The sequence below is a fragment of the Artemia franciscana genome, chromosome 10 (genome assembly GCF_032884065.1).
Source record: "Artemia franciscana chromosome 10, ASM3288406v1, whole genome shotgun sequence".
Lineage (NCBI taxonomy): Eukaryota > Metazoa > Arthropoda > Branchiopoda > Anostraca > Artemiidae > Artemia > Artemia franciscana.
In genome coordinates, this window is record NC_088872.1 from 48,692,248 (window position 1) to 48,713,647 (window position 21,400).

The 21,400-nt window shown below is 37.5% G+C and overlaps 1 protein-coding gene across 4 annotated transcripts in view; it reads left to right on the top strand.

Moving 5' to 3' along the window:
• Nucleotides 1-21,400, top strand: part of LOC136032299 (pre-mRNA-processing factor 39-like) — a 180,412-nt gene that overhangs the window by 94,707 nt on the left and 64,305 nt on the right. For all 4 annotated transcript variants that reach the window (XM_065712581.1, XM_065712583.1, XM_065712582.1 and 1 more), the window contains one exon: nucleotides 5,689-6,042. In XM_065712581.1, the coding sequence (XP_065568653.1) occupies nucleotides 5,689-6,042 (354 nt within the window). The remainder of the gene's footprint in view (nucleotides 1-5,688; nucleotides 6,043-21,400) is intronic.

The following is a 21,400-nucleotide window of genomic DNA, read 5'->3' on the forward strand; positions in this document are numbered from 1 at the left end:
ACTTTGACATTTTATGTGTTTATAAATCAAAAACTACTAGTGCCCCTTAGAGTGCATTGTTACTTGGCATGGCTTAAACTAAAAAAGAAGAAAAAAAATCAATTTGTATTGTGCTCAGTTTGTTTATTCGCGTTTGTTTATTCCGATAATGGATAATTCTTTTGGACTTGGTCTGTTTTGACGTGCGTTTTCCGGTTGAAGAACGTCTTCCAAGTTAATTTATCTACTATGCGTTGTCTCCCCGTAGTATCATAATATTTGTAGGCATGAATATATAATGAATTGGAAGTAATATGCTTGGGACTGTCTGTGCAGCATTTCGACTCTTGTTGATAGAAGAGCATTGTCAAGTGCTGAAAACCATGTGATGATCAAGATGGACCGTATAAAGCCTCCATTCATACTGGAGGTCCTATGGACTTCTTGCTGCCCGGTTCTAAGCCGGCTTAAGCGTTTCGGTGTAGACCTGAGAAGATATGTTGATCCCCGTCCTGTCGTGGTATCCGGGATCATTGCTTTTTATGGCACTTGGTATTAACCAAGTGACATATAGCACTCGCCAATTCTGTCGGTCTGTCGGTCTGTCTGTCGGTCCCGGTTTCTCTACTTTAGGCACTTCCAGGTAAGCTAGGACGATGAAATATCGTCAGAATATCAGGGACTGGACCAGATTAAATTAGAAATAGTCGTTTTCCCGATTTGACCATCTGGGGGGGGGGAGTGGGGGCCCGGTTAATTCGCAAAAAATAGAAAAAATGAAGTATTTTTAACTTATCAGCGGGTGATTGGATCTTAATGAAATTTGATGTTTGGAATGATATTGTGTCTCAGAGCTCTTATTTTAAATCCCGACCGGATCTGACGACATTGGGGGGAGTTGGAGGGGGAAAACCTAAAGTCCCGGTTTTGCTACTTTAGGCACTTCCAGGTAAGCTAGGACGATGAAATTTGGCAAGCGTATCAGGGACCGGACCAGATTAAATTAGAAATAGTCGTTTTCCCGATTTGACCATCTGGGGGGGGGGGGGGGAGTAGGGACCGGTTAATTCGGAAAAAATAGAAAAAATGAAGTATTTTTAACTTATGAGCGGGTGATTGGATCTTAATGAAATTTGATGTTTGGAATGATATTGTGTCTCAGAGCTCTTATTTTAAATCCCGACTGGGTCTGATGACATTGGGGGGAGTTGGAGGGGGGGAAACTAAAATCTTGGAAAACACTTAGAGTAGAGGGATCGGGATGAAACTTGATGGGAAAAATAAGCGCAAGTCCCAGATACATGATTGACATAATCGGAACTGATTTGCTCTCTTTGGGGTAGTTGGGGGGGGGAGTAATTCTTAAAAATTAGAAAAATGAGGTATTTTCAACTTACGAACGGGTGATCGGATCTCAATGAAATTTGATGTTTAGAAGGATATCGTGTCTTAGAGCTCTTATTTTAAATCCCGACCGGATCTGGTGATGGGGACGGGGAGTTGGGAGGGGGAAACCTAAAACTTGGAAAACACTTAGAGTGGAGGGATCGGGATGAAACATGGTGGGAAAAATAAACACAAGTCCTAGATAGATGATTGACATAAACGGAACGGATCCGCTCCCTTTTGGGTAGTTGGGGGGGGGGGGTATTTCTGAAAAAAATAAAAAAAAATGAGGTATTTTTAACTTACGAACAGGTGATCGGATCTCAATGAAGTTTGATATTTAGAAGGATATCGTGGCTCAGAGCTCTTATTTTAAACCCAACCGGATCTGGTGACATTGGGGGGGGGGAGTTGGGAGGGAGAAATCTAAAAATTGGAAAACACTTAGAGTGGAGGGATCGGGATGAAACTTGGTGGGGAAAAAAACACGAGTCCTAGATACATGATTGACATAACCAGAACGGATCCGCTCTCTTTGGGGTAGTTGGGGGGGGGGGTAATTCTGAAAAACTAGAAAAAATGAGGTATTTTTAACTTACGAACGGGTGATTGGATCTCCATGAAACTTGATTTTTAGAAGGATATCGTGTCTCAAAGCTCTTATTTTAAATCCTGACCGTATCTGGTGACATTGGGGGAAGTTTGGGGTGGGGAGACCTAAAATGATGGGAAACGCTTAGATTGGAGGGATTGGGATGAAACTTGGTTGGAAAAATAAGCAGAAGTCTTGCATACGTGATTTACATAATTGGAACGGATCCGCTCAATTGCGGGGGGGGGGGGGGAATTCTGAAAATTAAGAAAAATGACGTATTTTTAACTTACGAAGGAGTGATCGGATCTTCATGAAACTTCACATTTAGAAGGACCTCGTAACTCCGATATCTTATTTTAAATCTAAACCGGATCAAGCGTAATTGGGGGGGGGCAGTTGGGGGGACCGGAAATCTTAGAAAATACTTAAAGCGGTGAGATCAGGATGAAACTGGATGGGAAGAATAGAAATCTGTCTAAGATACGTGACTGACATAACTGGACCGGATCTGCTCTCTTTGGTGGAATTGGGGGGGGGGGGTAATTTTGAAAATTGAGGTATTTGTAACTTACGAAAGGGTGACCAGATTCTAATTTCAAATTCCGACCAGATCCTGTGACATTCGGGGGAGTTGGAGGGGGGAACCGGAATTCTTGGAAAATATGAGAATTGGAGTATTTATATCTTACGAATAGATGATCGGATCGTAATGAAATTTGATTTTAGAAGGAATTCATGTCTCAAAGCTCTTATTTCAAATCTCGACCAGATCTTTTGACATTGTGGAGATTTGGAGGGGGAAATCTTGGAAAAACACTAGGAGTGTAGGAATCGGGATGAAGCTTGGTGGATAGAATAAACAAATGTCCTTGATACGTGATTGACAGAATCGTATTGGATTCACTCTCTTTGGGGGAGTTGGGGGGAGGGGTTCAGTGATATGGCGAGTTCGGTGCTTCTGGACGTGCTAGGGCGATGAAAATTGGTAGGCGTGTCAGGGAGCTGCACAATTTGACTTGATAAAGTCGTTTTCCCAGATTCGACCATCTGGGGGGCAAAAGGGAGAGGAAAAATTAGAAAAAATTAGGTATTTATAACTTACGAGTGGGTGATCGGATCTTAATGAATTTTGATATTTAGAAGGACTTTGTGACTCAGAGCTCTTATTTTAAATCTTGACCGGCATTAAGCCTCTTATTTTCATTTTTAAATCAATCTATTGATTCATAGAATTTTGTTAGAGCTCATACCATATGATCTCTTGGCTCTTAGCTCTTCTCGCCTTGTCACAAGTGCCATATGAGCTCTTAGCTCTTGTTCTTAGACCAAAATAACTCCATTAATTTAAAGAACAAGAAAATAGGAACTTGGAATGTTATGACGTTAAAAAAAAATGACTGTTGTATCAACATTTTGAGTGACGAATTCAGACGATTTTAACGATTTTAACTTAATAGGAGTTTCAGAAACTCATATCCCAAGAGTAGGAAGTATGAAATTAGGTGCTATAGAAATCGTTTACTCAGGCAGGAATGATGGGGTACATAGACAGGGAGTAGGGCTTATGATGAATAAGGAAGCTATTAAGTCTTGTTTAGGCTGGGAAGGCATTAATAATAGAATACTAATTGCTCATTTTAGGACTGAAAAGTTCAGGGTATCAGTTATAGTAATATATGCCCCTGTTGAACCCCCTGACAGAGATACTAGTAACTCAGATGAATTGTACTTACAGTTACAGAAGCAAATAGACAGGGTCCCAGTTAGATATATGGATAAATGGTAACCTAGCCTAGGTAAATTTGATGTAGGAAAAGAAAACAGAAATGGCTACAAACTTTTGCAAGTTTGTAGGTATGACAATCTAATTATAACCAATACGGGGTTTGCTCATAAAATGACCCATAAGTTGACATGGTATTCACATGATGGTAAGACAGCAAACTTTATTGATTATGTTATTGTAAACCGAAGACTAGCAGGGTCAGTACAATATAGTAGGGTATATAGGAGTGCTGTTATTGATGTTAAAACTAAAGATCAGCATCTAGTAGTGTCTAGGATTAATTTAAAGCTGAAATTTAGGAAGGATAACTGTCTCCAGAGAAGTTGACAATTTGGAAGACGGTCGGAATAATTTTAGGAAAATAATTTATGAAGTTGCTGATGGTGTCTTAAGGCTGAAAGTTAATACTACAGCTAGGAATATAAGTGATTAAGCTTTATGTTTAATTGAGAGAAGAAGGGGTTTATACAAGAATTATCTAACTGATAAATCATGTGGAAACAAAAGGAATATAAAGAAAATGGAGAAAACATTAAAATATGAACTAAGGAGGTGTAAAGTTGAGGCCATGGATAAAGTTGCCCAGGATCTGGGAGATGCAGCTATACGGCATAATAGTAAAATATTGTACTGACATTTTAATAAATTGAGAGGGGGAAGTCAATCCGGACTTGTCTCAGTTAAAGATAAGAACGGGGCCACAATTAGTGATAAGTAAAGACTTAAAGAGAGATGGTTGGAATATTTCGAGAATGTGCTAAACCTAGATACAGTTGCAGGAAAAGATATAGAGGAAAATAAAAAGTTTTTGATACCCTGGATGTGAAGAAAGATTTGTTTTGTGAGGAAGAACTAGTGACAGTATTAAAAAGATAAGAAAAATAATAAGGCTCCAGGTGCTGATAGTGTGGTAAATGAGATTCTTAAATATGATTGCTCTGAGGTTAGAAATAAGTTACTGAAGATTGTGGATATGATTTTTGGAAAAGGGGAAGTACCTAACCATTTTAAGAAAACCTAAATTAAACCACTGTATAAGAAAGGTGATATGATTGAGTGTCGTAATTATCGAGGTATTAGTCTGGTCTTTGTAGGTAGCAGATTATTAGTACTATGATACTTTTCAGACTGAGAGATGCTGTAGACAAAAGTTTTAAGAGAAGAACAGTGCGGTTTTATAAAAGGTAGAGGATGTGTCTACCAAATTTTCACTAATACGTTATAATTGAGAAGTGCCTTAGTTGTCAAACACCTTTGGTCCTCAGTTTTATAGATTATGAGCAAGCGTTCGATTCTGTTGGTAGAAGAGCTTTAGCAAAGGTCTTATCCTTATATGGTATACCAGACGAATACATCAAAGTGATTTGTGCTGTGTACGAGAATAATACTGCTGTGGTTAAGGTAGGAAATGAGGTTAGCAGCTGGTTTTGTATTAAATCAGGAGTTAAGCAGGGTTGTGTACTATCCCTCTTTATATTTATCATCATTTATTTATCAATTAGATGAACTTGTCTTAAGGAGCACAATTATTTCAGGTAGGCTTGATAAAATTCTCTTAATTATTGTTTTGATTTATTAAGTGAATGCTGAATAAAATTCACTAAAACTCAACTATTACCTGGAGAGATAATCAGAAAATACGAGAGATCGTATATATATATATATATATATATATATATATATATATATATATATATATATATATATATATATATATATATATATATATAATACATGCATACATACAGACAGGGTGTAAAGAACGGGGGCTTTAAATAGATTGGGATGAAGGAATAATGTACTTATCTGTGTTGTCCTGAGGCGGCTTGGTGCTGCAGTGAGTTTTTAGTAAACAAATATTTGGCTTGTCAGTCATAACTTGGAAACCTTTAATCTTTAGAGTTTGATTATTTTATGTAAAAATACATTATTTCTTTTTTAGGGGGAGTTGCATGCTGTACCTAACGAAGAAATAATAAACAAAAGGAAATCTGATGAAAAAGACGACAGTGGCCCACCCAAGGTGCAAAAGGTGGAATCAAAAAAGCCAATTGGAATCAACAACAACAACATCAACAGAGATAATCGTAGGAAATTTTGCCATGCTAAGACAAATAAAAGAAGAGATATCAGGCATATTTCATCGAATTTGCTGTTAAGTAGACCATTCGGGTTTCCAAAATACCCTAGAGCAGCCGTTCCGCTCCCTTTGTTAGCAGTGCCGCTGCACAATGTTCGACCACCACTTTTATCAACTCCAGTGCCTGATGTCTTCTCTCTCCCGCTCTATGATGAGGTAAAATTTCTTTTATAATACAGCTATGAGTGATGAACTTAATTGGTAAAAAAAAAACTCAAAATAAAATCATTCTTTGCCCAGTAGATTCACCTTAGGTCTATTCATTTCTGAAAACCATGATGTCTGAAGATATATATCTTTTGGCTGTTTGAAAATTGTGAGGTTTTTCTTAAACACTAAAGATAACAAGAGCTAAGAGCCCATATGGCACTTGTGCCGAGGCCGGAAGAGCCAAGAGCCTAGAGCTCGTATGGTATGAGCTCTAGCTAAATTCTAAGAATCGTTAAATTGCTTTAAAAGGAAAATTAGAGGCTTAATGCCGGTCGGAATTTAAAATAAGAGCTCTAAGTCAGGAGGGTCCTTCTAAATAGCAAATTTCATTAAGATCTGATCACCCACTCGTAAGTTAAAAATACCTCAATTTTTTTATTTTTCCTTTCCCTTCAGCCTTCCAGATGGTCGAATAGGGGAAAACTACTTTATTAAGACAGTTTGTACAGCTACCTGACACGCCTACCAATTTTCATCGTCCTAGCACGTCCAGAAGCACCAAACTCGCCAAAGCACTGAACCCCACCACCTAACTCCCCCAAAGAGAGCAGATCCAGTCAAGGATAGGACCTTCGCTAAAGCTGTTTTATCAGCTAAATCGAACGCAAAGTAAAAATTTGGTAAAAAAAAAATCCCCTATCCTTCCTAAAACAGCACCTTCTTCTCTTAAAACTTTGTCCACTGCATCGCTTAGTCTAAAAAGCATCATCATACCAAGTAATTTGCTACATACAGAGATCAGGCTATTGCTTCTATAATTTCCACACTCAGTCTTATCATCTTTATTATGCAAGGGTTGAAATTTTTAGTACTACCTTTTTGTAGTATTTCTGCGGAAAAAACAATTAAGCACCAAAATCCCCCCTCCCTTCCACCTAGATTTTAAAGTTTACTTTTTTGTATTTTCATTGAAAAGAAATTTTTGTAAAATTCTTCCCCCCTCCCTTCCCGCATTTTCGTCAATTACCACCCCTGGCTTGTGTTACAGCTGGCCCTTTTTCTAATGTTCTCCGTTTGTCTTAAGGAAGGAATATTGGAAAATGTTTTATTTTGTAAGTGATTACTGGCCACTCTACCAACAAGGGTAAATTTTTATTCTTCTTTTATTTTGATCTCTCAATGTCCGAACATTAAAAGGAAAGAACTTAGAAAAATTTATTTCGCAAAAATTCGGTTCTATGCACTTCGTTCTCTAATTTTGCTATTTAATGGTACGTCATGCCTGAGAAAGCAGAGAGACGAGATATTAAATCCTACATCTCCCCTCCCCATTAACACCCATATCTGTATATGAGTTAAGACCCATGGAGTGTTATACAATTTAGGCATTGAAATGGGTCCTTCAGGCATTTGTTCCCCCTCCCCCGCCTCTCTACACAATGCCCTACATTTTGTGACTGTCATTTTATTGACTTGAGTAAAATTTAGTCTGTTCATATTCTTTCGGCTGTACCCTGAAAGCTTTTAATAATTCCTGACCATTTCATATAATTATCTACGGTTCAGGCAATTTTGATATGTGTCAAATATGAAATTTTTTTTAGCTCAAAAGGGTTACAACTCCGTCTAAAAAATATTATTTGAAATAGCACAATTTTGCTTAAAACTTGTTAAAAGCAAATTTGGTTCATTCTAAAAATATAAAAATAAATGGGAATCCAGAATTTGACGAAAAAGACCTCCATATGCAGTTATTGGTTGTTGCGGGTGACAAATTTTTAGGAAAAGAATCCTGGCTGAAAAATCAGCAAAATAGAAGGGATCAAAAAAGAACAAATGTCCATCTCAAAATTTCTGTCATATGCATTTTGGGGAAATATGAGGAGTGGGGGGGATATCCATCCTTTGATCAATCTGAATCTTAAAAAGGGAACTAGAACTTCTGATTACAAATCCAATGAGCCCCCTCCGACGTTTATACGATCACCGTTTCTATATACCTTATCTGCAGAATAATTATACAGAGTAATTTTTGTTCGTTTTGAGTTTTAATGTCGCTCCTTAATTTCAGTAAAAAAAAAAACTTGTTTTTTTTTGCAATTTCTGAACGCTTTTGAATTAATGCATGTTTTGATTTTTGCTCTCCGCACATAAATAATTAAAACGAAATTTGCATATTAATTTTTTTTTAGCTAAATGGCTTTTTCATAGTTCTAATCGGAAGATTTTGAGAAAAAAAGGAGAAAGGGAGGAGGCCTAGTTGCCTTCCAACCTTTTGACTACTTAAAAAGGCAACTAGAACTTTTAATTTTTTTCGAACGTTTTCATTTGTAAGAAATATACGTAACTTACAAATTAACTTACGTAACGAACTTCTATATTCGTATGTTTTTATTACGTATATGAGGAGGTTCACCCCCTCGTCAATACCTCGCTTTTTACACTAAAGTTCAAGTTTTGTCCCAGTTCCTTAAGAATGACCCCTGAATCACAAAGGCCGTAAAATAAATAGTTTAAACTACTAGAAATACTTTAGCGTGAAGAGCGAGGTATTACGAGGAGGTGAACCCCTCATATGCGTAGTAATTTCTGTTCGTTGTATTTTTTAATGCTGCTCCTTACTTTCAGTTGAAAAAACTTTTCATATTTATTTTTCTTTTTTTTTAATAATGCTAGAAAATCCTGTGCCCCCTTCATTGAAATTCTCTTCCCCCATGACAAATTCCTCCATGAAAAGATTCTCCCATGTACCCCCCCCCCTCAACCTCCCCCACAAACTAAAAAAATCCCCCTGAAACCGTCAGTACACTTCCCAATAACCATTACTATATGTAAACACTGGTCAAAGTGGTCTACACTGTGTAGACCACAGGGTCTACGGGGGAGTAAGTCGTCCCCAAAGACATAGTTATTAGGTTTTTCGACTACGATGAATAAAATGGCTATCTAAGAATTTTGATCCGGTGACTTTGGGGAAATCATGAGCGTGGGAGGGGGCCTAGGTGCCCTATTATTTTCGGTCACTTAAAAAGAGAACTAAAACTTTAATTTGCGTTAGAATGAGCCCTGTTGCAACATTCTAGGACCACTGAGTCGATACGATCACCCCTGGGGAAAAAAAGAAAATAAATAAACACACATCTGTGATTTGTCTTCTGGCAAAAGATGCGAAATTCCACATTTTCGTAGATAGGACCTAGAAACTTCTACAATAGGGTTCTGTGATTCGCTGAATCTGACGGTGTGGTTTTCGTTAAGATTCTATGACTTTTAGGGAGTGTCTCTCTTTATTTTTCTAAAATAAAGCAAATTTTCTCAGGCTCGTAACTTTTGATGGTAAGACTAAACTTGATAGAACTTATATATTTAAAATCAGCATTAAAATGCGATTCTTTTGATGTAACTATTAGTATGAAACTTCCATTTTTTAAAGTTTCGTTCACTATTAAGCCAGGTCGCTCCTTACTACAGCGTTACCACGAGCTGTTTGATAAATCTGAGTTGCAAGACAAACTAACAAAAACGCTTAGCTCGGCTGGTAGAGGGATTTGCAATCTTAGGGTCGCGGCCTGTCTGAAAAGGGGAGGGGGAGAAACAAAGCACTTATCAAACATCTAGGTGTTTAATAAATATAAGTGTGGTTACTTGAACTAACCAGGAAGCAAAAAACCAAATTTCTAACCCAAAATATTTGACTGACCTACAGGTGCGAGATTGAATCTATGTTGATCTCCCAGATCACGTGATTCTACTTCTGAATCCGAGTACGATCCAGTCACTGAAGGGTATTGCATGGATTTGTAAACCACTACAGTCTAATTTTAAACAGGATACTCCCGGGAGGGCAAACCACTTGTAGCCAAGATTGCTAAATTTTGCATATATGAAAAAAGAGCACGTTTAAAAGAAAGTCATAAACAGAGGAAAAAATTCATTCGCATAAATTTCACCTAGAGGACGATTCGAAAAAAGATACCAAGATACCGAGCCTTTAAAGCTTCCTTAAGGTGAATACGTGTAAAATTTTGGGTAACAAATTTAAACATCACGAGGGGTGCATCAGGATTTTATAAATGCCTAGCAGGGGCGTGGCCCAAAATTGGTTGGGAACCACTGCTTTAAATGGTTTTTATTTAGGAACAATCTAGCAAAAAGAAAAAGAAAGATGACTGTCCTAGAACTGCATGTTAAAAGTTTGCTTTCATTCCATTGACTTATTTCTTTGACGCATTTCGCAAGCCGATCAAATCGTTTCTTATTTCTGGGTAGGAAAGTAGCAGTAACAAAGCATATGCTTTGAGATAGCTGAACAATAAATCTAGATTAACGAATAAATGCATTTTCTGGAGGAACAAATAACACTTTCTTGTTTAAAACTTATGGATGGTGTAGCAGTGTTTAAGAGCCAGTAAGACGAGCGAAAAGTTTTTGGTCACAACATGTCTTACAAGTAAACTCTCTGTTTCTCTATACCTAGCTCTTACAATCCCCCAACGTTATCCAGCCGCATGTAATGGAGTTTTGTTCCAACTGTAATATCTCTGTGTGAAGTAAATGTATCTTCAAGCTTCAAAACTTTTCCTGGCTAAAAGCAACTCTTCATATCATCCCTTAGAAATATGAAACAGGTTTTTCAGATAAATACAGTCTGTTTTAGTTTTCCAGTTCTCTGGGAATTTTTGAAATATGAAACAAGAGGCCTTTTTTACTTCCTAGTATTGACGTATTAAACAACGGTTTATCCCAGAGAAATATTCTTAGAAACATAAACATAAGAGACCAAAAACATGAAAGAGAGTGTGAACAAAGAAAGCTTAGCATTGTTGGATTGCAAAGAGAGGGAATCCGTGTCAAAAAATTAAAGGGGAGACGTAAATGTATTTTTCAAAATCAGGGAGGATAAATTTGTTGTTTTTTTTCATTTAAAAAAAATAAAAATGCAAATAGTGCTTTTCAACGAAAATACCCCAAAAAATATTTCTCAAACAATAACTCAAACGAAGTCATTACTGAACTCTTAAACTGAATTCAAAATCAAGGAAACCCGATGTCTTTGAAGTCAGATTATTTTGTTGTTGTTGCGAAGCAATGTTTATTTGCTTGTTACAAGCTTGAAAACTAATAAAAGATTATGCTTGTATTTTATTTTATTTTTTATGCTAGTGCTTTCAGTTCCATGGAACTTGAGACTTAATAAATTGTTATCAAAACTTTACAATCTAACAACCATAAAAAGCACTTGAAAAACGATTTGTATTGAAAACCTTCAAATGTCTTATTACAAGAGCAAAATTGGACACCATGACAACAAAATGAGCTAGAACCAATCTTTATGATTCGGGTTGATTGAAATACAGAACAACTTCCATAGAATGGGAAGTAGGGCAATACTAAAGCTTATTAGCCCAATGCTATTGTATTTTCAAGAGCACATCTAGAGCTGTGACAAAATCGAAATTTACATCATAACGAATAAAATGAAAAAAAAGGTTAAATAATAGTTAGTGGTAAGTCTAGGCTATCAAAATTACGCGAAATATTTGAGTAAAAAGCTCTGTAAAATATATAATTTTGTTACTGATCATTTACCGCTATCGTTCCGAATCAGTGCACCATTTTATCGAATGCGCGCGCAAATCGACCTTTAAAATGGAGAACTATCATTGAATGGAGTAAAATCGATTTGCCTGAGTATCAGTACTGGCTTGATAATCTACTTTCGAAGATAAAAATACCTTTTGACTTGCTCCAAACATCAGTACCTATTCCCACGTCTGAAATTCGTCTACAACTAAATATTTACTCGTCACTTATTTCGCATGCGCTACTACAAGTGGAATCACACTTTGTCCCTCGATCCAGAGTCCGTGCTGGGTCACAAATTAAGGGCTGGTCCGGGAACCCATCCCTTGTTGAAGCCTGCCAGAAGGCCAAATTTTGGCTAGGCATATGGATAGAATGCGGGAGACCCAAGAACGGCATAGTGAACCAAATACGGATTTCCGCAAAGCGCCATTTTTACAAAGAACTGCAAAAACATAGAGCCGCTATTCGTTCTGATTTTTCAGAAAAAATAATGAGTAATCCGACGCTTCTGTGGAAAAGTTTAACCCGCAACTAGAGCGAAAGAAACGCTCCGTCAGCTCATATCTCTGCTGAGGCCTGGCAACAGTATTTTTTGAAAGAGTTTTCAGAACCTGATTCCAAGGTAGAATATCCCCTTAAATGTGATCTCAATCGGATACTGTCAAAAAAGGCTGCACCCACGTTTATCGTTTCACTGTCTGATATTAGGAATTCCGTGCAAAAAATTATGAAATCTTCTTCGAGGGGTACAGATAATATTTGGGCTAAACACATTATTCTTGGAAGTCCCCTACTACTGTGCCACCTTGATCTCATGTTCCAAATGATGTTCACAACCGGAATAGTTCCGACCTCGTTCTCTTCTGGTCGTCTTACTCCTGTTCCAAAAAAGAATAAATTGCTAAATGAGTGTTCTTCATATCGCCCTATTACAGTTGCTACTACTTTCTGCGAGATTTTTGAAACACTCGTAATGCCAGAGCTTATAGATAAATGCCACCATATCAGTTTGGCTTCCAAAAAGGCCTAGGGTGCGCCCACGCGCTTACTCCCCTATCGTCAATACTTATAGATGTTGATAAGTCTGGTGATTCGCTCGTCCTAGAGAGTCATGATGTAAGCCATGCTTTAGACTCTCTGATTCACGCACAAATTCTCCTTGAGCTGTATAAACGTGGGGTTGACACGTCTGCCATTCGTGCTTTGTATGATATGTATAACCATCTTGCTGTTGTTATCAGGCTACCTGATGGGACCATAACACGTTTCGTTATTCCAGCCAGACAGGGTGCCCTTACCTCTCCAGTTGCCTTCAATAACTGTATCCTGAACGCCCAATCCAGCGCAGTTCCTTTGTGTATTTTAAAAGGGATTGATGTGTCACTTGTCGCTTATGCAGATGATATTTTTAACCCCAGTCGAGCAGTACAGTCGTTCGAAAGCAATTTTGCTATTTCAAGTTAAGAATATGCTAAGATTAACCTTACATTCAATAGAGAAAATTCGAACGTGGTTCTGTTCAACTGGGATGAAACTCGAGCAGGATTTACGATTAATCTCGACGGTGCGCCAGTTTTCGCAAAATCACAAATGAAATATTTAGGGCTTTCTATCGGTGACACTCTTAAAGTAACTAGAAGGCTCTTGATCCTTCATTTTCAACGTCGAACAACAACTGCATAGGGAAGCTTGGTAGCAAACAGACTTCGACTCAACTGCAAAGTGCTAGCGAATCTTTACAATGCTTCTGCACTCCTGAATTTCCTATATCTTGCACCTTTTTGGCGTACGTTTACGATAACCGAGACGAAGGAGCTTCGGCGAATCTATTTCCGGTATGATAAATACCTGCTTGCCCTTCCACCATAGTCAAGCAACTCCTGGGTCATTAAAAGATACGGCATCATAGACCCAAATGCTTCTATCAGAAAAAGTATAGAAGCTTATAATAGTAGAATTGGTCGACACCCATGGAGCACTATTTTGATTCAATGATTTTGCTTTTGTATGTTTTAATTGTTTTTAAGTAAGGTGAAGTGTTGTTTAGTTTTTTAGGTCATTTTCTTTTTCCTCTTTTCTTTTATTCACATTATACTCCGTTTTTTGTGTGTATTATAATGGGTAATAAACAAATTCAATTCAATTCAATATTTCAGTGGGGAGGGGTAAATATCCGTTGAGATGGGGTCGGATTTTCTGGCATTACTCAAAAACGACCTGAAATTAAATTAAAAAAACAAGTTTTTTCAACTGAAAGTAAGGAACAGCATTAAAACTTAAGACGAACGGAAATTATTACGTGTTTTAAGGGGATTGCCCCCTCACCAACACCTCGCTCTTTACGCTAAAGTTTGGTTTTTGTCCCATTTTTTTAAGAACGACTCCCGAAACACAAGAGTCTTTTAATTAGAATAATAGGAAACTTTTTTAAAAGTACTAAGAAACTTTAGCGTTAAGAGCGAGGTGTTGAGGAGGGGGCAATCCCCTTCATACACGTTTCTGTGTTTCTGTTCGTTTTAAGCCTTTATGTTGCTCCTTAATTTCAATTAATTTTTTTAAATTTAATAATAGACAAATACTAGCAGAATTTATTCACGAATTATTGAACCATACATTTTTCGAATTATATGATGATGATGACGGATTTATTCCCCCCCCCCCCCAAAAAAAAAAATACATAAAAATCGTATTGGAGTACAAATAAAAGAGAGAGAAAAAACAGAGAAAACCATCGAAACAAATATAAGAAAGCACAACAGAATCATAAAAATCGCTGAGAATAAAACGACTCAATCAAATAGTTCATGGTAACGAAGTGTAAGTAAGGAGAGACCGGCTCAATAGTAACCGAAACTCTGAAAACGGAATTTTGATACCAATAGATACATCAAAAGAATCGGATTCTGACGCTGATTTTAAATTTATAAGTTTCATCAATTTTAATTCTACCCATCAAAAGTTATGAGCCTGAGAAAATTTGCCTTATTTCCGAAAAGGGAAAACGCCCTCTAAAAGTCATAGGATCTTAATAAAAATAATATTATCAGATCCATTGTATTAGAAAACCCTGTTGTAGAAGTTTCAATCTTCCATCTCCAAAGACGTGGAATTCTATATTTTTTGCCAGAAGAAAGATCACGGATGCGTGTTTATTTGTTTGTTTCTATTGTATGTTTTCACCAGGGGTGATTGTATCGACCCAGTGGTCCTAGAATTTCGCAAGAGGCCTCGTTCGAACGAAAATTAAAAGTTTTAGTGCCCTTATTAAGTGACAGAAAAACTGGAGGACAACTAGGCTCCCTCCCACGCTTGTTTTTTTCCAAAGTAACCATATCAAAATTTTGAGATAGTAATTTTGTTCAGCATAGTCGAAATATCTAATAACTATGTCTTTGAGGATAACTTAATCCCCCACAGTCCCCAGGGGAAGGGCTGCAAGTTATGAACTTTGCCATTGTTCACATATGGTATTGGCTATTGGGAAGTATACAGACGTTTTCAGGGGATTTTTTTGGGGAGGGGGTTCGGGGGATGTTGTTGCTTGGGATGATATTTTTATGGAGGAATTTTTCACGGGGACATCAAAAGAATCGAATTTTAATGCTGATTTTAAATATGTATGTTTCATCAGGTTTAGTCTTACCCATCAAAAGTTAAAACCAGAGAACATTTGCCTTATTTTCGAAAAAAGAGGAAAACCCCCCATGAAAGTCATAGAATCTTAATGAACATCACACCATCAGATTCAGCGTACCAGAGAACCCTGCGTAGAGGTTTCAAGCTCCCATCTGCGAAAATGTGGAATTTTGTATTTTTTGCCAGAAGAAATATCACGGATGCGTGTTTACGCCCCCTTTGAGATAGCCATTTAACCAAAAAAGTAAAATTAATATAAAAATTTCTTTTTAATTGTTCACGTACGGTGAACCAAATTCAAAATCTGCATTAATTCAAAAAAATTCAAGAATTAAATAAGAAAAGTTTGCTTGAACTGAAAGTAAGGAGCGATATTAAAACTTAAAACGAACAGCAGTTATTCCGTATATGAAAAGAGCTTTCCCCTCCTCAGCGCCTCACACTTTACGCTAAATTTTGACTCTTTCTCACAATTATACTTTTAAAACAATAAAATACTTTAGCATAAAGATCGAGGCGCTGAGGAGGGGACGGCCCCTTTCATATACGGAATAATTTTTAGAAAGCCATTTAGCAAAAAAAAGAATATAAAAACTTCATTTTAATTATTCATACACTGTGAGCCAATTCAAAACCTGCATTTTTTCAAAAATGTTCAGAAATTAAATAAAAAAATAAGTTTTTTTAGCTGAAAGTAAGGACCGAGATTAAAACTTAAAACATAAATTATTCCGTGTATGAAAGGGTTTGTCTCCTCGACGTTGCGGAATGAGTCTATTACACTGTGTTTTGGATCATATAGGGGCACCACAAGCTTTGGGCAATATTTCACTCAACTGCTGCGTAGGAGTGAAGGGATACCTTTAGGTTTGCACCAGTAAGAAGGCCGAGACAATTTATCATAAGTGAAATTTTGACAATCTGTCCGTCTAATTGGACATTCTTTACATTGCCACCATGACGACCCAAACGGCAATTTTGCTTTTTGTAGTATTAAAAGAAAGACCGATTTTCTTATGCTCAGGATAGAAAGTTTCTTCAACAGAGGACATAGACTGACAAAGAATCAATATTTAGTCCGCATAATTTATTAAGGATAGGTCAAGTACATGGTAAACTAAACTCAATTTAGCTTTCTTTTGAGATTCAAGAACGCTGTTATTGTAGAAAGGTAGAGACGTTACTTTTCCCTTCTGAAATTATACTTTCCATAGAACATAACCATCACATTTGAGCACTTTTGCAGCAACACATTACCTTGAATACATGTTTCTGATTACAAGTACAATGGAATGATTCAGTCATCACATATCTTTCTTCCAAATTATTAATTTATGAAAACTCTGAAAAAGAATGTTATTTTTATGCTATTTTCAGATATATATGTTTAATGGAAATCACATAATCAGATTCAGCGTATCAGAGAACCCTACTGTAGAGGTTTCAAGCTCCTATGTGCAAAAATGGCGAATTTTGCATTTTTTGCCAGAAGAGAGATCACCGATGCGTGTTCATTTGTTGTTGTTTTTTCCAGGGATGATCGCATCGACCCAGTGGTCTTGGAATATCGTGAGAGGGCCCATTCTAATTGAAATTAAAAGTTCTAGTGCCTTTTTTAAGCGACCACAGAATTGGAGGGCAACTAGGCCCCCTCCCGCGGTCGTGTTTTCCCAAAGTCGCCCGATCAAAATTTTGTGATTGGCATTTTGTTCAGCATTATCGAAAAATCTAATAACTATGTCTTTGAGGACAACTTAATCCCATACAGTCCCTGGGGGAAGGGCGGCAACTTATGAACTTTGCCCATTGTTTACATATAGTAGTAGTGTGCATTTATGCAATACAGAGGGAACATCCTTATTTGGGAACTAAAGCTACGGGCTATATCCAATTTAGGTCATTGACCGACATATATGACCAGCTTCCAAGACAAGCATCCGAAGCTTTTGGGTGAATGACCCATATATTCCTATCAGGAGATGATTAGCAAATATTCGATCTTCACTGAATAAAAGGAGTGACCAGTTATTTTAATGCTTATTATTCAAGTCATGACAATTATATGAATAAATATTCTGTTTTTGAAAATATTGCTTAGTATTCGGGGTGTGCATTAATTTGAAATTAATAAAGTCGTATACATTTTAAGCGATGATATGACAATCCTATAACCTCCAAGGGCTCCAATCCCCCACTCCCAAAATTTTTGCCCCCCTTTTTTGGACTTGGAATTGGTTAGGACTCAGAATTTTTTGGACATTAGAATCTTTTGGAACTTAGAATTTTTCTGAGTCAAATGTTATTAGAATTTTTGGGCTAAGAATATTTTGGACTCAGAAATTTTTGGACTCAAAATCAAAAGATTTTGATACATAATGAAGTATTTTATAGAACGAATATAAAGCATTCATTTTTATTTTGATGATGATATTCCACATGTAGTTATTTCAATAAAAACTTTTTATGCATTACATTGTTATGCTTCCTTTATTTTTAAGGTACGCTAGCAATTCTAACGTTTAGAAGGTTTATTAAAAAGTCGGAGATGTAATAAAAGGATTTTTCAGAAACACAGATACTACTAGTGAGCTCATAGGTGGTATATTAGAATCTCAGATAGATTAATAAGGCTTCTACTAAAGTTACAAACATACAGTCAGACGCATAAACACGCAGACAGGCACAGAGAGAGAGAGAGAGAGAGAGAGAGAAGCAAACAGCCGCTCAGACATACGGACATAGACAGAGAGAGAGAGGAGAGAGAGAGAGAGAGGAAACACTAGACACCACACATACAAAGACAAACAGGGAAACATGAAAACACCCGCTTAGACACATAAGTACAGAGAAATATACATTCAAACAGCCGCTCAGACACACGGGCACAGAGAGTGAAAGAGACAAAAAACACATACAAACACACAGATTCAGACACACAAAGACAGACACGGAATAAAGAAAACACTCGCTCACACGCACAAGCATAATGAGATGGAAATTCTCTCTCTCTCTCTCCCTCCCTCTTTCTCTCTCTCTCCTTCCCTCCCTCCCTCCCTCTTTCTCTCTCTCTCACACCATGCCTGTGTGTCCGAGTGGTTGTTTGCTTTTCCAAATGTCTGTCTTTGTCTGTTTGCATGTCTGAATCTGTGTGTTTGTATGGTTTTTTTTTTGTCTCTCTCACTCTCTGTGTCTGTGTAGGTGTTCGTAAGTTTCCACATATCTTTCTTCCAAATTAAAAATGTATTGAATTTTGAAAATTTTGAGTGAAAGCACTCGAATAAAGATTTAAAAAAACAGTTTCAGCTTCCAGAAAACTGCCATATTTTTGTAATTTAACAAAAATTGTAATTTCTAAGGTTTTTTGTCTTTTATTGATATCCAATTGCCTTTTCGGACCCCCCCCCTATAGACATCCTTGACCGGCCTTAAGGTGTTTAAAGTACAGAAGATTCAAAAAAGGCACTTCAGGTCTTCATGTTTGTCTGTGTTAATTTTGGTATGTTTTCTTAAAAAAAAAGCATGGCTTAAATAAATGAGAAATGGGACTGAAAATTGGTCACATAATTGTATTTTCAAGTTGAAAAGAGAGTAAGAAAGAAAGAGAGAGAGCACTAAAAGGGCAAGAAAAACAGACCCTAAAACGATTCTTTTCCGTATTCTAGTTCCCCTTTCTAGTTCCAAAATATCTTTTAATTCAATTGCTGTGTGCATTTATTTGCACAAACACGCGCATATACACCCATACATGCACACATAAACAATCCCCTGTGATTGACATAAACATGCGCATATACATCCATGCATGCACACATAAACAATCCCCTGTGATTGACATATAAGGAAAGTCATAGAAGACATCTATATAACTTAGTTTATGCTTGCTCTATAACAGAATGAGATATAAAAAGATCGAATGATGAATAGTAACCGAATCTCTGAAAAACGGGATTTTTGATGCCGATAGGTACCTCCAAAGAACTTTATTTTTATGCTAATTTCAGATGTATATGTTTGAACAAGATTAGTCGTACCCATCAAAATTTACGAGCCTGAGAAAATTTGCCTTACTTTTGAATAAAGAGAAAAACAGTCCCTAAAAGTCATAGAATCCTAATGAAGATCACACCATCAGATTCAGCGTATCAGAGAACCCTATTGTTGAGGTTTCAAGCTCCTATGTGCAAAAATGCGAAATTTTGCATTTTTGCCAGAAGAGAGATCACGGATGCGTGATCATTTTTTTTTTTTTTTTTTCCAGGGATGATTGTATCGACCTAGGTGCCTTAGAATATTGCGAGAGGGCTCATTCAAACTGAAATTAAAATTTCTAGTGCCCTTTTTAAGTGACAAAAAAATTGGAGGGCAACTAGGCCTCCTCCCACGCTCATGTTTTCCCAAAGTCACCCAACAAAATTTTATGATTGCCATTTTGTTCAGCATGGTCAAAAAATCTTGTAACTATGTCTTTGAGGACGACTTACTCCCCCACAGTCCCCGTGGAAAGGGCGGCAAGTTATGAACTTTGCCCATTGTTTATATATAGTAGTAGTGTGCATGTGTGCAATATAGACCAGACATCCTTATTTGGGAACTAAAGCTACAGACTATACAATTTGACTCATTGACCTACATACATGACCAGCTGTCCAGACAGGTATCCGATGCTTTTGGGTGAATGACCCACAGATTCCTGTCAGGAAATGATTAGTAAATATTCGATTTTTAGTGAATAAAAGGAGCGAACAGTTATAATACTTAATATTCAACTCATGACAAATATATGAGTAAATGTTTTGTTTTTGAAATTATTGCTTAGTATTGAGGGCATGTATTAATTCGAAATTAATAAGTCGTAAATATTTTGCTTGCCTCTCTCCCTATGCCTGTCGGTCTGAGTGGGTGTTTTCGTGTCTCCGTGTCTATCTTTTTGTATTTGTGGTTCTTGCTCTTGGTGTTTGTAGGTTTTTTATAGCACTTGGTATCTATAAAGTGACATATAGCGGTCGTAAATTATGTCGGTCTGTCGGCCGGTCTGTCTGTCTCTTTTTCCTGGTTTTGCTAGTTTAGGCACTTCCAGGTAAACTAGGACGACCACAAACCCAGATTCCCAACCTAATATTGTCTGCTCTTTGAAAAACTACACGAGGAAACTGAGAGTTGTATCCAAATGAGTGGGGAACGGAGCACGTCATTTACCATCAAAACTGGCGTACGACAATGATATGTTGTAGCACCAGACTTGTTTTACTTTACCATAGAAAATGTCATGACTCGAATAACCAATCGATTGCCCTTTGGCCCCCAATTTGGAGACAGAGTCCCGACCGAAGTTTACTTTGCAGACGACCTTGCGCTCGTTAGACTCCATTTAACAGCTAATGGACGCTGTGAATGTCCTGCAGGAAGAAGATACAAAAGTCGGGCGTAAAGTAAATTGGCAAAAAACAAAAACATTGGCATTCGAACCGCCAGCCCATGTTTGGATCCCGGAATTCTTACAGCTTGTAAAGCCTACGTTAGGTTGCTGCTAACTTGACCTATCTTGGCTCCATGATTCTGAGTGATTTCTCCGTGGATGCGAAACTCACATCCACGGCAGCGGAATCACGAAAGCTTCCTCTGTTGTCTGAACGCTCAATGCCATCTGAAGATCATCCCATATTTTAAGGCGCACGAAGATACGCAAGTATAATTTATACTTGAGCTCAGTTTTGGTCTACGCGGCTGAGACATGACCTCTCAAAACAACCGTCAAAACCACCGCCAGATGAAAAAACTCCGTCAAATCGAGGGACTCTGACGGGATCATTTAGAGATTAATGAAAGGCGACTTGCTCTTTCTCACCAAGCTCTATTTTCAACACAAATTGCCCAGCACTCTTAATGGCTTGGGCACCTCCTTAGGATGCCACCTAAAGTCCGTGCTAGAATTATTAATAGCCTTTGACCCCTCATCCCAAGGTTGGTTATGTCCGAAAGTTAGAGCTTAGACCAGATGGAAGGGAAGCCTTCAGAAGTGCCTCAACTTGGCCGACATTACTGTGGTCAAGGCCCCCCTTATAGCAGCAGATTGTTCCAGTTGGAGGAGCTAAGTTGCTATGTTCTCCACGCCGCATACCACGCGAGAGGAGCATTAAGTCAA